General features: G+C 39.0%; 1 protein-coding gene across 1 annotated transcript; it reads left to right on the top strand.

Annotated features, from left to right (window-relative positions):
* Nucleotides 1-6,853: 6,853 nt before the first annotated feature.
* LOC306980645 (sialoadhesin-like) lies at nucleotides 6,854-12,758 on the top strand (the record flags this gene model as incomplete). The annotated part of the gene is made up of 5 exons (XM_079580073.1): nucleotides 6,854-6,884; nucleotides 7,006-7,188; nucleotides 8,008-8,268; nucleotides 10,405-10,569; nucleotides 12,664-12,758. 5 exons carry the CDS (start codon nucleotides 6,854-6,856, stop codon nucleotides 12,726-12,728), a joined length of 705 nt encoding a protein of 234 aa, XP_079436199.1. The 3' UTR covers nucleotides 12,729-12,758.
* Between the last annotated feature and the right edge of the window lie 1,857 nt (nucleotides 12,759-14,615).

Here is a 14,615-nt window from a genome sequence, read left to right on the forward strand (position 1 = left end):
CTGCTCTTTTGTCACTATCTAGTTACAATCTAGTTAATTACTTTTTGCAGTGTTCAGTCAGGTTGTTGAACAAATCTAAACAAATCTCAAAGTGCCACACTCTTTTATTGCACTCTTTTTGAATGGGGCCGACCTGTTGTATGTTTATATTTTTGTTTATGTTGTCTATGTGAACTGATTTCTGGCTGTAGCATGGGTGAATAGCTCCCTCCCTCTCCCCTCTGATTGGGTCGTTTCTTGGCAAATCAAACTCCCTCCTGATCCCCCTTTGACCCCGTCTGCAGAGTTGGACCTTACCCAGACGCACACACTGTAAACAGCTCCTGCCAAGCGTCAGGCAGTACCGGCCCCTGTCCCCGGCCTCCACTGAACTAAAGATGACAGTCAAGGAGGTTCCCAAGGGGTCTTCAGAGAGGGTCGAGGCAGTGAGTCGCTGCCGCAGACGCTTCAGTTCTTCTCCTTGATAACCCTTATACACCAGGTCATGGACGTCCCCGTACAAGAGGCAAAACTCTTCGTCGTTCTTAATGAGCATTGGCCTGCAGGGTTTTGGACACGGGAACGGGCCAAACTTGAGAGCAACGCCTTGTCCGACCTTGGTGTCCTCATCACTGGTTTTACACGTCTCTGAAGAATCTGTGAACAGAATAAGGACACACTGGCATCAGAGGTTTGTAGAGAAGCCAAAATAATGACTATACGTCTAATCAAAGAAATAACCAATAATAACAATTAGTCGAGGAAAAGTGAAAAGTATTCGTGAAACTTCGGCTTGATTAAGTAACTGTTTGAGAACAAAGGGCGGATTTATGGTAAAACATTAAACAAAACAAAAGAATCAGATAATACAGACAATAATGTTATACAGTAATATTTATTATTTTGAGATATGGGATTGTTCCGTGAATAAATAATGACAACACTGCAGCGCTTTGAGAAACGCGAGGTATTCAGTTACGTTTACTCAAGTCACTTTTTTAAGTAATTGTACTTTTGCACGTTTTTTATACAGTACTTTTTATTTCTACTTTAGTAATTTTAAAATGAAGTATCTGTACTTCATCACTATAAAAATGTTTTTTAATATATATATATATCTGTTTTTAATAGTATTTCTTTTCTCGTGATTTATGTCACTGCTGAAACATAAACCTTTACGCTCAAACAGTTAGTCCTTTACTCACAGAACTCAAGTTACATTTTCTTTACTTTTTGAAATGATTTGGGTCATTACTCTTCACTTCTACTTTTAGAATTTTAGTATTTAGTTACTCTTTTGGTAAATATGTTTTTCGATTCAAGACCTTCTAGTTTCCAGTGTGAGTGAAACACACTTTACATCACATTTGCTGCTCCTAACCCTAATCATAACCCTGATTATGGTTAACTAACCCTAATCCTAACCCTGATTATGGTTAACTAACCCTAATCCTAACCCTGATTATGGTTAACTAACCCTAATCCTAACCCTGATTATGGTTAACTAACCCTAATCATAACCCTGATTATGGTTAACTAACCCTAATCCTAACCCTGATTATGGTTAACTAACCCTAATCATAACCCTGATTATGGTTAACGAACCATAATCCTAACCCTGATTATGGTTAACTAACCCTAATCCTAACCCTGATTATGGTTAACTAACCCTAATCATAACCCTGATTATGGTTAACTAACCTTAATCCTAACCCTGATTATGGTTAACTAACCCTAATCCTAACCCTGATTATGGTTAACTAACCCTAATCATAACCCTGATTATGGTTAACTAACCCTAATCCTAACCCTGATTATGGTTAACTAACCCTAATCATAACCCTGATTATGGTTAACTAACCCTAATCATAACCCTGATTATGGTTAACTAACCCTAACCCTCATCGGGGGGGCGGCAGGTAACAGGTTAACACAAGACCAAATAAACCTTTTTGTATTGAAAATATCATGTATTTAGTATTGGGCAGTACATGACATTTTCAAATAAAACAATCCAAATGGTAAATCTACAATAATACACATCAGGGACAAGCTTCAGCTTTAAAATGTACAGTTTGTTTCTCCCCCATCAACGTTTTTCATCCATGTCTTTACACAGCGCACTTAAAGGCTCTGTACCTGATTTTCTCAGTCCTGACTTTCCTATATCTGTAGCATTTGTAACATCTTCAATCCGGTCTAATCCCTGGTCTTCACAGGGATTAGTTTATTATAAACATGTTTCACAACTTTCACTGTCACGATGAGGTAATAAAAGGCACGGAGCTCTGAGTTCTCCATCGATAGAAAAACTTCAGGATTATCTGCTCGGCACAAAGAGCTTTTCCCACAAATGTCTGCTTTTACAACGGACAAAGGACAAAACAAAATGTACCCCACCATGATTTCAAAAATCTGGTACAGAACCTTTAATAAACTGTCAATGCTAAGCTATGACGGCTAGCTATGAAGGCTAGCTGCTAATGCTAACTATGAAGGCTAGCTGTCAATGCGTTCGTTACATAGCCAAAATAACTGCATATAAAAACTCTATTGGAGTATTAAGTAAAACCTACATACCTTTTACTGACGTACCAAGTGCTATAAGAAGACAAAGAAGTATCCCTTTTATTAAAAACATCCTTTTTCAACAATATATTTGTCCATTAAAGATCACTGGCCACACACACGTGTTGGAACCGGCGAGGTTCAAGATTCCGGAAGCTTCCGGAAGCTTCCCGTCGCACCTGGATGACGTAGAAAACGCTGGTGCCAGATCTCGCAAGAGAAAACATGCAAACGAGCTGATGAAGTAATGGAGTATTTGCAGAGCCGTTTCTACCACAGCAGGACAGGCACATGGGACATGGCACATGGGACAGAACTACAGGGCTCCCTTTGCAGAGCGTTTCCGAGTTCAACCATCATGGTCGACAAAAAAATCACCAAATAAAACTGAACTCAGACTCGCTATAAAGACGCGGATTTGGCATCTGTGGACTTGTCAGACTTGTTTTCGCTGCACATGAATAAACTTGTTGATTTCTTCTTCTTGCATTTTAACCCCTTAACTCCCACCTGAACCGAGCACATTTTCTCCAGCTTGGCTTTACCCCAGTCCAAAAGCTTCTGGAAAAAAGCTGTGAAAATAGCGACAAAACTGAGACGAAAACAATGATGGAATTGTGACAAAAAATGTACGAAAAAATTACAATTTTTTTACCAAAAAATGACAAAAAATTGATAAAAATTTGACAAAAAATGACCAAAATGTGACAAAAAAAAATGACACAAAAATGACAAAACGTGACAAAAAATGACAAAAAAGTTACAAAAATGAGTTGAATACCCAACAAAACAATGATGGAAAAACAATCTGATGACGTGAGGAAACAGATTCTCTCGGTTCAGGCGGGAGTTAAGAGGTTAAAGTTGTATTATGAATGGTAAATGATCTCATATACAGTGCCTCTCGTAGGTATTCATACACCTTGAACTTTTGCACATTTTGTCATGTTTACAGCCCTAAACATAAATATTTTATTTTGATTTTTTTACTGAACGTTCACACACAAGTAACAGACAACTGTGAAGTGAAAGCAAAATGATACATAATTCCGTTATTTTTCAAAAAATAGAAAAGTGAAAAGTGGGGCGTGCATAAGTATTCATACAGCATTTTCTGAGTGCATTAAATTGCCTTTAAAACATTCCTAATGACTCCAGAATGTTCACACCTTGGCCTAAAATAGAGGCACATGTGTGTAATCTACTCTCAGTTTAGTTTCAGCTGTTCTTTTAGGCCCTCAGAGCTGTGGTCGGAGTGTATTGGTCACTAAAACACATGATGAAGGTTAAGGAGCACCAGAGAGGTCAGGGATAAAGCTGTGGAGAAGTTTAAAGCAGCGTTAAGTTATACAAAGATTTCCCATGATTTAAACATCTCCTGGAGCACTGTTCAATCCATCATTCAGAAATGGAAAGAGTAAAGCACCACTGCCAACTTACCAAGACACGGCTGTTCACGTAAACTAACAAATTGAACAAGGAGAACACTGGTAAGAAATGCAACCAAGTGCCCCAATATAATTCTGGAGGAGCTGTGAAGTGCTGCTGCTGAGCTGGGGGAAACTGTACATGGGACAACTATAAGTCGTATCTACACAAATCTGGCCTTCATGGACGAGTGGAAGAAGAAAGCCATTATTGAAAGGAGGCCATAAAAAATCCCGTTTGAAGTTTGTAGAAGTCATATGGAGGACACAGCTCCATGTGGACGAAGGAGCTTTGGTCAGATGAGACAAAAATGTAACTTTTTGGCCCAAATGCAAAACGTTATGTATGGAGCAAACCTAACACTGCTCATCGTCCTGAGTGCACCATCCCCAGTGTCAAATATACGGGGGGGGCATCATGCTGTGGGGCTGCTTTTCCTCAGCGGGGACTGGGGAGACTGTAAGAATAGTTGGGAAGATGGATGGAGCCAAATACAGAGACATTTTGGAGGAAAACCTGCTGGAGTCAGCAAGAGAACTGAGGCTGGGGCGGAGATTCACCTTCAGCAGGACAATGACCCGGAGCACAAAGATAAATCTACAATGGAATGGTTAAAAAAGAAACATATTAATGTGTTAGAAAATGGCCCAGTCAAAGTCCTGACCAAAATCCTAATGAAAATCTGAGGAATAATGTGAAAACTGCTGTTCACAAACGTTCTCCTTCTAATGTGACAGAGCTGGAGTTGTTTTGTAAAGATGAATGGGCTAAAATGTCAGTCTCTACATGTGCAAATCTTGTAGAGTCAAACCCCAAAAAACTTGTGCTGACTTGTGCTGTTATTACAGCACAAGTCAGCACAAGAACCCCCTTCCACTTTGTGGAAGGGGGTTCCACAAAGTATTAATTCATGCTGTATGAATACTTATGCACGCCCCACTTTTCACTTTTCTATTTTTTGAAAAATAACAGAATCATGTATCATTTCGCTTTCACTTCAAAGTTGTCTGTTACTTGTGTGTGAACGTTCAGTAAAAAAATAAAAATAAAATCTTTATGTTTAGGGTTGTAAACATGACAAAATGGGCAAAAGTTCAAGGTGTATGAATACTTTTGAGAGGCACTGAGCTTTTCCACCCACATTAAGCAAGGATCCAGTCACCCTCTCATTCATACACAGACACTGGGGGCAATGTGGGTGAAGTGTCTTGCCCAAGGACACAACGACAGTGTGCACTTTCCGGAGGTGGGATTCGAACCCCCGACCTTCCGATCATGAGACGACCCGCTCTACCATCTGCGCCACGGTCGAACCTTGAACCATGAACCTTGCTAAGATACAACCATGCAAAATGTGACTTTCTTTTGTGGCCATTTTTCAACTGCTCTAAAACGTTTGATCAGGACATTTAATGTGTCAACACTGTCTGGAACAACAGGAAGCCTTCACACGGGTGCGGTGATCAAAGGCAGCTCCATCGCGTTTCAGCTGATGATGCTGCAGAGCTTCTGTGGTTTATGAAACTGCAGGTGGCACGACAGTGGTTCAGGAAGTGGCTCAAGAGTCGAGACAGAACAACGTTTTTCTCAGACTGCGCTGAACCGACATGGAGCTGACGTCCTCCGGCCTGGTTCTCGGTAAGAACTTATTATTTTGTTCTTTGCCTATTACATCAATCAGCCGACACTTGATGGGAATTTGAACTTAAAGGCCCTGCACCTGATATTTTGATTACAAACAATGACCTATTTAGAGCATCCCAATTCTTCACAGGGATGAGTTTATGGGCCCATCATGTCTGAGGAAACATACATACGGTGTAAGTAATAAATGCTTTTTGGAGCTATTTAGTTGTGCCAACACTTTTTCTCCTATAGGCACATTTCACAACTGGCAGGGTCACTTTTCCGGGTCACTGTCACAGAAATCCTCCAGAAAACTTGCATACAAGTTAACCTCTTAACTCCCGCCTGAACCGAGTGGATCTTTTTCCTCACATCATCAGATTTTTTTTCCATCATTTTTTTGCTGGATATTCAACTCATTTTTGTAACTTTTTTGTCATTTTTTGTCACATTTTTGTCATTTTTTTGTAAATCTTTTATCACATTTTTTTGTAATTATTTTTTTCATTTTTTCGTCAATTTTTTAGCACATTTTTTGTCATTTTTTGTCAATTTTGTGTAATTTTTTTGTCAATTTTTATCACATTTTTGTCATTTTTTGGTCACATTTTTGTCATTTTTTGGTCAATTTCTTGTGACATTTTTGCCACTTTTTCATAAATTTTTCTTCACTTTTTTGTCAATGTTTTCTCGCTTTTTTGTCACATTTCCATCATTGTTTTCGTCTCAGTTTTGTTGCTATTTTCACAGCTTTTTTCCAGAAGCTTTTGGACTGGGGTAAAGCCAGACTGGAGAAAATGTGCTCGGTTCAGGTGGGAGTTAAGGGGTTAATAAAATTTATACATTATACACAATTTCCCCAAAAATGTCTGATTTTACAATATACTAAAGAAATATAAAAGTAGTTTTTGCTCCCCTCCTAACAACACAAGTATAGTGCCTTTAGTGTTTTTTCTAAATGGAAGTATTGAAGTGAAATCGAATCTGAATTGTGATTCTTCTCAATGCCATAAGCTGCTGAATTTGTGAATTGTTGATTAAAAATAGAGTTTTTCATTCCGGTTTCCTCCTCCTCCGGTCCACAGTGTCCGTGCTGCTTCTGTGCTCTGGACGCTTGAATGTTCGTCCGGACAGATCCTGGTTCTTCCGCTATGACCACGTCACCTTCAGCTGCTCAGACCCCACACAGGCCAGGGCCGGACAAGGCAATATCTTTCAACATTTATCTAATCATATGCTTATGTAACTCTTAATGCAACGTCTACTGAAAATTCACTCAAAGGGTCCGTTGGCGCAGATCGGGCGCCTCGCTTCCATCAGTCTGCCCCCTGGCGTCTGTGGAACCGTTTTTTGTGTCTGTAAAAAAGTGCTGTACAAATAAACTTCCCTTCCTGCCTCTCACAGCGGGACAGTGGAGGGTGAAGAGAAACACCTCCACGCAGTTCTCCGAGTCCTGTGAAAAGGGCTGGGGCTCGGTCAACGGGACGTCCTGCACCATAGAGGGGCTCTACACCGCGGACAGCGCCCTCTACTGGTGTGAGACGGAACTGGAGCAGAGGAGCAGCGCAGTCAACATCACTGTCACCTGTGAGTGTCAGTCACTGCAGTTTCATGAACGAGGGGGAGGAGTCTCTCGTCTCGTGGTCTGACGAGAGCAGGGTTAGCCAAAAAACATGTAAATGCGAGAAGTTCGATTGTGGGGGCGTTATTTGACTTTTGCGTGAGCCGATCAGCGAGCTGCCTGGGCCCAGTGCTGTCAGACTAGACCTCACTCATGAACATTCCCAGGTCAGATGGGAAATCTTCCTCTCGAGATCAAACGTGACTTCAGCGTAAACAAACATGGCGGACGCAGAAGAGGCCGTGGTGATAGTTTACTTTCTGGTGCTTCATGACGGCTGTTTTGATTTTTGATTTGTACTTCCTCACCGCCTCGGCACCTCGATTTCTATTTGGCTACGTCACAAAACAATCCAAAATGTTGAATATCCCCGGTTTGAGATCGGAGCGGTCCCAACGTCCTTCTGAGTAGACGAGAGCTGTCTGAACACACCACACACGGCAGGAATATCTGAGATAAACTTACGATAACTGGGGGAAGGGGAGAATCTCCGCTGAAATCTGATATTTTCAGGCTTTTCCCCAGCACACACTGAACCCATCGCGGTCTTATCCACAGTCTTTTGGCCCCGTCATGTAAATCAAGATTGGTCTGACTGAGGAGAAATCAGACCAGATTTAATTTCCGGAGTTGGATTAGACTTTACATGTAAACGAAATGACTTGCCTAGTCGGTCCAAGGTTCTATTTTACAGTGAATGTGAAGTTTATACAGAAAACTATTCTTTATTATCTTCCAAAACAGAAAAAAACACTTTAAAATCTCTAATGACTGTCCTTCTACAGCGCACCCTGTGATCCTGAGTGCACCGGTCCACCCCGTCCTGCAGGGGGCGCCCTTCTCTCTGCTGTGTCTGTACAAAGAATCCACTCACACTGACCACAGTGTCGAGTTTAAAGCCAGTTTCTTCAAGAATGGGATTTTCATCGGGAACTGGTCTCCTGCGAACATGAGCGTCCCCGCAGCGACGCTGAGCGACCACGGGCGGTACCACTGTAAACACCCCACCAGAGGGCGCTCCAACGAGGTGCTCCTCACTGTCTCAGGTGAGGTGTGACCAGGACAACACGGTAACACTTTACATTACGGGCCGGTAAGTCCTTGGTACTTACAATGGTAATTCTAGATACTTATGGTGGTACTTACAGTGGTAAATACTAGTAATAATAGTGGTACTTCTAGGCACTTATTGTGGTACTTAAAGGATACTATAGTGAGAATTAAAAGGTACTTCTAGATACAATGGTAGCTCTTAGTAATGAAGGTTGTACTTTTTGTTTTCCCTAATGCTGTTTTATGTTGCTTTATAGTCACAGAATCCTAGAAATTACGTCTGTTTTTAGAAGTACCTCATTTACTACATATGAAATGCTGCAGTATCCTTGAATTACCAGTAAGTACCATAGTAAATAAAAGTACAACCTTCATTGCTAAGAGTTACCCCTGTATCTCTTAGTAATGAGAGATACAGGGGTAACTCTGTGACTCCCTAACCCTAACCCCAATAACTAGTAATTACCACTTTTAGTGCCACAGTAAGTACCACTGTCATTACTAGTAATTACCACTGTAAGTACCATGGACTTACCGGCCAGTAATGTAAAGTGTTACCTACAACACTTTAGAACAACAAGGTTTCCACTGGGGATTCAAAGTCAAAATCCAAAGCCAAGCCCTTTCATTAAAAAACATTAGGTTTGATTACAGGCATTTACACAAATCTGGTTTCATGCTCACATTTACAAAAACAAAATATTAAAACAGGCTGATGTCAATTCTGGATATAGTAACTGTTCTAACTTTGGGTCGCTGGAGTCAGTCAGGTCTCGATTCAACAACACTGTGATCAGCTGACCACCGAAACATCCTGAATGACCAGGTTATAAGATCAATGGATTTCTCCTTCCCTGATGGAACAGCATATTCCAAGATGACGGGCTCATGTTGTGAAAGAGTGGTTCAGGGATGTGCTGGACAAGGCTTTGCACAGTGGTCACACTCTCCCATCAGCAATACAAGATCTTGGTGATAAATGAATGAAACACTGGAACTTTTAACATTGCAGAAGCTTCTTGAAAGTAAGTTATGCAGATGAGCTGTAATCAAAGCTAAAGGCGCTACAACCTGTGACTTTCTTTGATACCCATTATGTCCACTTTACCTTTAACCTCTTAACTCCCGCCTGAACCAAGAGGATCTTTTTTCTCACGTCATCAGATTTTATTTTACATCATTTTTTTGTAATTTTTTTTGTCAATTTTTTATCAAATTTTTGACATTTATTAATATATTTTTTGTCATTTTTTGTCACATTTTTGTCATTTTTTCATCAAATTTTTATCAAATTTTTATCATTTTTTAATATATTTTTCGTCATTTTTTGTCACATTTTTGTCATTTTGTGTCACATTTTTGTCTTTTTTTTGTCACATTTTTTGTCACATTTTTCGTCAAATTTTAATCACATTTTTGTCATTTTTTGTCACATTTTTTTGTCACATTTTTGTCATTTTTTTGTCACTTTTTTTGTTATTTTTTTTGGGTCACATTTTTGTCATATTTTCATCAATTTCTTGTCAATTTCTTGTGACATTTTTGTGACATTTTTGCCACTTTTTCATCAATGTTTTCTCACCTTTTTGTCACATTTCCATAATTTTTTTCATCTCAGTTTTGTTGCTATTTTCACACCTCTTTTCCCGAAGCTTTTGGACCAGCTTTTGGTAAAGCCAAACTGGAGAAAATTAGCTCAGTTCAGGTGGGAGTTAAGGGGTTAAATGTCCAAATTTCCCCAATTCGGTTGTTTAGCTACAGCTCCTGACCAACGATAAAACCTACATTTATTAATATGTTAATAACATGAGAAATATTGTATCGAGGCCTTATCGGTCATGCACCCTTTGCAGAACTGAGGTGTTTGAAATGAGTAATGGAAAAGTGTGGGCACAACTGAAAATTGAAATCTGTCCTCCCCTTTTATTGTTTTAAACAGACAGAAATAGTTTATGAGGTGGAACCTGGTTTGAAACGTGAAACCACTGTCCTGTACCATTTTTGATACTGATTTCTTGTTTTTTTATGGAGAATGGCTGGCGAATGTGAGTTGCGTGACCTAAATGTGAACACAGACTAAATGTAATGGATGTTTCATGTTGACAATCACCTTTTTGTGCTTTATTTAGAACGTCCTGTTACTCCCCGGATCGAAGAGGCCACGTCTCCGCCTCCTCCTGAACCTGAGCCGGAAGAATTCCCTCTTTACAGAACTCTGTGCTTCGTCTTCCTGTTCCTCCTCTACACCGCCATCCTCTGCATCGCAATCTGCATCTACTGCAAGTGGACTCGAGGTAAATATACGAAAATCAGCAAAAGGCTCTGGGCATTTCAGCATGATGCTAACTTCATACGGTAACAACCATATAACAAATGCCTTTAGCCATCTGAGCGCAATATTAAAGTATGGTGAGAAGTTTTTTGTCCATTTCAGGGCATTTTAATCATTATCAGACATATTACATATTATCAGATGATGTTTAGTGGCCATTGGATGTATATCTGACCCACACAAAGCAGAAACTGAATTTGAGTTAGCATTTAGCTCAGAGGACACTTTTAGATGATAATTTATTTCTGAAGTAAACCCTCCAAAGGTCTGTACATTCATTAACCCCTTAACTCCCACCTGAACCGAGCACATTTTCTCCAGTTTGGCTTTACCCCAGTCTAAAGGTTTCTGGAAAAAAGGTGTGAAAATAGCAACAAAACTGAGACGAAAACAATGATGGAAATGTGACAAAAAAGTGAGAAAACATTGACAAAAATGTGACAAAAAATGTATAAAAATGTGACCAAAAAATGACAAAAAATTGATAAAAAATTGACAAAAAAATGACAAAGAGGTAACAAAAATGTCCCAAGAAATTGACAAAAAATGTGACAAAAATGTGATAAAAATTTGACAAAAAAATTACAAAAATGTGACCAAAAAAATGACTAAATGTGACAAAATGTGACAAAAAAAATGACTAAAATGTGCTAAAAAATGTACGAAAAAATGACTAAAATGTGATAAAAATTTGACAATAAATGACAAAAAATGTATTAAAATGTACAAAAAAATGACAAAAAAAATACAAAAATGTGATAACAATTTGACAAAAAAAATGACAAAAAATTGACAAAAAAAGTTGCAAAAATTTGTTGAATACCCAACAAAAAAATATGGGAAAAAAATCTGATGACGTAAGGAAAAAGATCCTCTCGGTTGAGTTAAGAGGTCAATGATTTCTAACGAGGCTTTGACATAAATGTGGTCGCTGGCTTGACAACAGCTGAAAACATCTGGATTGTTCATCATTTGTGACGATTGATGGCTAATGCTAATGGATATTATGCCATATCTGGCAAGAAAATAACATTGTTGCAGTTTTTCAAATGTTATTCCAGTTTTACAAGAGGCACAGACTTAAGCTCCATTTGTTCATAGATGTTCCTCTGTCAAACACTTCAAATCAATGACTTCTATTTATATCAAATATAATAGTTTCCTACTTTAATCAGGATTGACAATAAGGGCATAGAAGATTAAATGTAAACTATGATAAAGACAAGAACAATTTGGCATGGGAGTGTATTCACAGTATGTATGTACTAATAATACATGACCAATATTTATTGAAACTATTGGACATGCTAAACCACTGAACCCTGGGACTGAATGGAGGAAACAAAGCTAAGACGGCTAAACAACACGACTGAAAAACTGACATTTCAAAGAAAACACCTGATCCTGACTGAGATATGAGACTGAGAAGTAATAAACCAATCACAAACAATGAGTGTATTATTTGTTTTATTATTAATAAACATCAGAGCAATGTCATAAACCAGAATAGACACAACATTGCAGTGAAATATAATAAAAAACAGCACCAAAAAAAAGTCAAGCCAAGAAAAGACCAGTGTAGTTTAGATTCATCATGTTCATATAAAAAATTAAAAAAAACAAAGGCAGAAGGATTTCACTGTTATCAGGAGTAAAACTTTTTACTTTTATTCAATGAAATTACTGTCCCACTTTTAACATTTCTGTTAGGTAGAATTTGCAAACACAAAATGGCCGCCACATTTGCCACAACCACAGCTGATATTTCCCATCCAGAGTTTTATTTATAGATTTGTGGTCACTGCTGTACTTTTCATCAGTTAGATTCAAGAGAACAAAAAAAACAAACATTTTATTTGAAATATAAAAATAAATGTGTGTGTAAAATCCAAAATTCTGACTACTTTTTGTTGTATTTTCACGTTTTCTTTATTTCTTGTCACAATACGTTTAGCACATACTCTGCCGTGCTTTTATAAGTCTATGGGAAAATTAATGGAGACGTTGCCTCAGTGAGATTATCCGAAGTTGTAACAAACTTTCTCTGACTTTGCAGCTCGAGCCGAAGAGAAGAAGCAGGACCTGGAGCGAGGGTCTCTACGAAGAATCAGAAACTCATGAATACACCTGCAGCCTATTGGAAACTATATGGTCAGGTTTTAACGGGACATTTAGATTTCCCAGCAGTACATGAGCTGTGTCTTTGAACAGAGAAGAAAAGGAAACCACAAACCACAAACCACAACCTCTCACTCATGGGAGATATGCTAACCACTCTGTAAATGCCAATAATGTGCTCTGTAAACGGTTTATTTTGTATTGATGATACAAAGGGAAGGACAGACAGGGACAAGCACAAGCAAGTCAAGCCTAATGCTTTTATGCCCAATTACTATATTTTAAAGGGATATTTCAGGATTTTTGACATAGGGCCTCATTTCCTAGTTATCCAGAGTGTTGCTGAGTGTTGCTTTCTCATTTGGCAACAGCTAGCCTGCATTAAAAACAGTCTGACCTACTCCACAGTGCACCTGAGGCAAATCACTTATAACACCAGATTAACCATATAATGTATTCTGTTATAAGTGATTTGCCTCAGGTGCACTGTGGAGTAGGTCAGACTGTTTTTAATGCAGGCTAGCTGATACCATAGACATGCACTAGCCTTGTACTAGCCTAGCGCCACGAAACTCTTCAAATATAAGAAGCAGTCAGTAAACTAGTGTCACCGTAGTCATAAAGTTTACCTGTAATTGTGTTCTCGTTTACGTACAGTTGAATCTCCAGCACAGTGGAAGTGTAAGTCCTTATACAGGTGAGTTAAGGCACCGTCTACAAGTGACCAGACACTGCATGAATTACAAAAAAAATATCTCCAGAAATCAGCAACACTCTGGATAACTAGGAAATGAGGCCCTATGTCAAAAATCCTGAAATATCCCTTTAATGCCACAAATGCCGAAGAAAAATCACTGCATATTTTATTTATTTGGATTTGTAAACATTTCATAAGAGGAAATAATTATTACTGTACTTTTTATTGTTTATTATATTCTGTGTTTCTAATGTATTTGTTGTGGAGTAACACAATGACAATAAAGTCGATTCTGATGTTGATTCTTCTGATATGCAACAAATCCGGCCCTCCAGCAGAGCACCTCTGGCCCTAAAGATGATTTAGAGAAATATTATTACACAAATCAGAGAGTTAAAGTACTGTGTATAAGTAAAATGTGAGAAATACTATCAAATACTTGAACATGTCCAAACAGAGCACCCAGTTAGACAATATATTATGTATACAACTGACATTTGTAGAGAGTGGTACTTTACTTTGAGCAGGTGTGGTCTTTTTACAATGAAGAAAATCAGGCTTCCACCAGTCACACCTGCCCATTTTAGACCGTCACTTTGGTATTTTTAATGAACTCATACAGTAAAACTTTGGGGGGCCTGGTGGTGCAGCAGTTAGTGCTTGTGCTTCACCAGGTTCGATTCCCACCTGGACGGGGCCTTTCTGTGCATGTTCTCCTCATGTCTGTGTAGGTTTCCTCCAGGTAATCCAGTTTCCCCTACCACTAAAAACATGTACAACAGGTGACTCTGACCATCAGCCTGGCTCCTCATCTGGAGATGGGTCCCCGGCACGGCACTGCTGTCGATCATTGCTCATCCCAGTGGCGTCGAGGCATGGGTCATGCGTTTACTGCTGCTACTACTGTACTATTTCTACTCTTACTACTGTGTAACCAACACTTCTTAAATGTATTTGCCCCTAATTACTAAGAATTAGGCTGTACAGTATAAACGTGAACAGTATCTGGATAATGAATATAGCCTATACACAGTGTCAACCTGATTTCTATGCCTGAGCTTAGCGTGACCACCAGGGGACGCCAGCCATTTTCACATCATCACAAGATTTGTTTCTCATAATTTCTCCCAACTTAAACATAAATCAGACTTTTGTCACTCAAGCAGTTACTCACAATATTCAAGTAACATGTT

Source organism: Gobius niger (assembly GCF_951799975.1).
Source record: "Gobius niger genome assembly, chromosome: 21".
Lineage (NCBI taxonomy): Eukaryota > Metazoa > Chordata > Actinopteri > Gobiiformes > Gobiidae > Gobius > Gobius niger.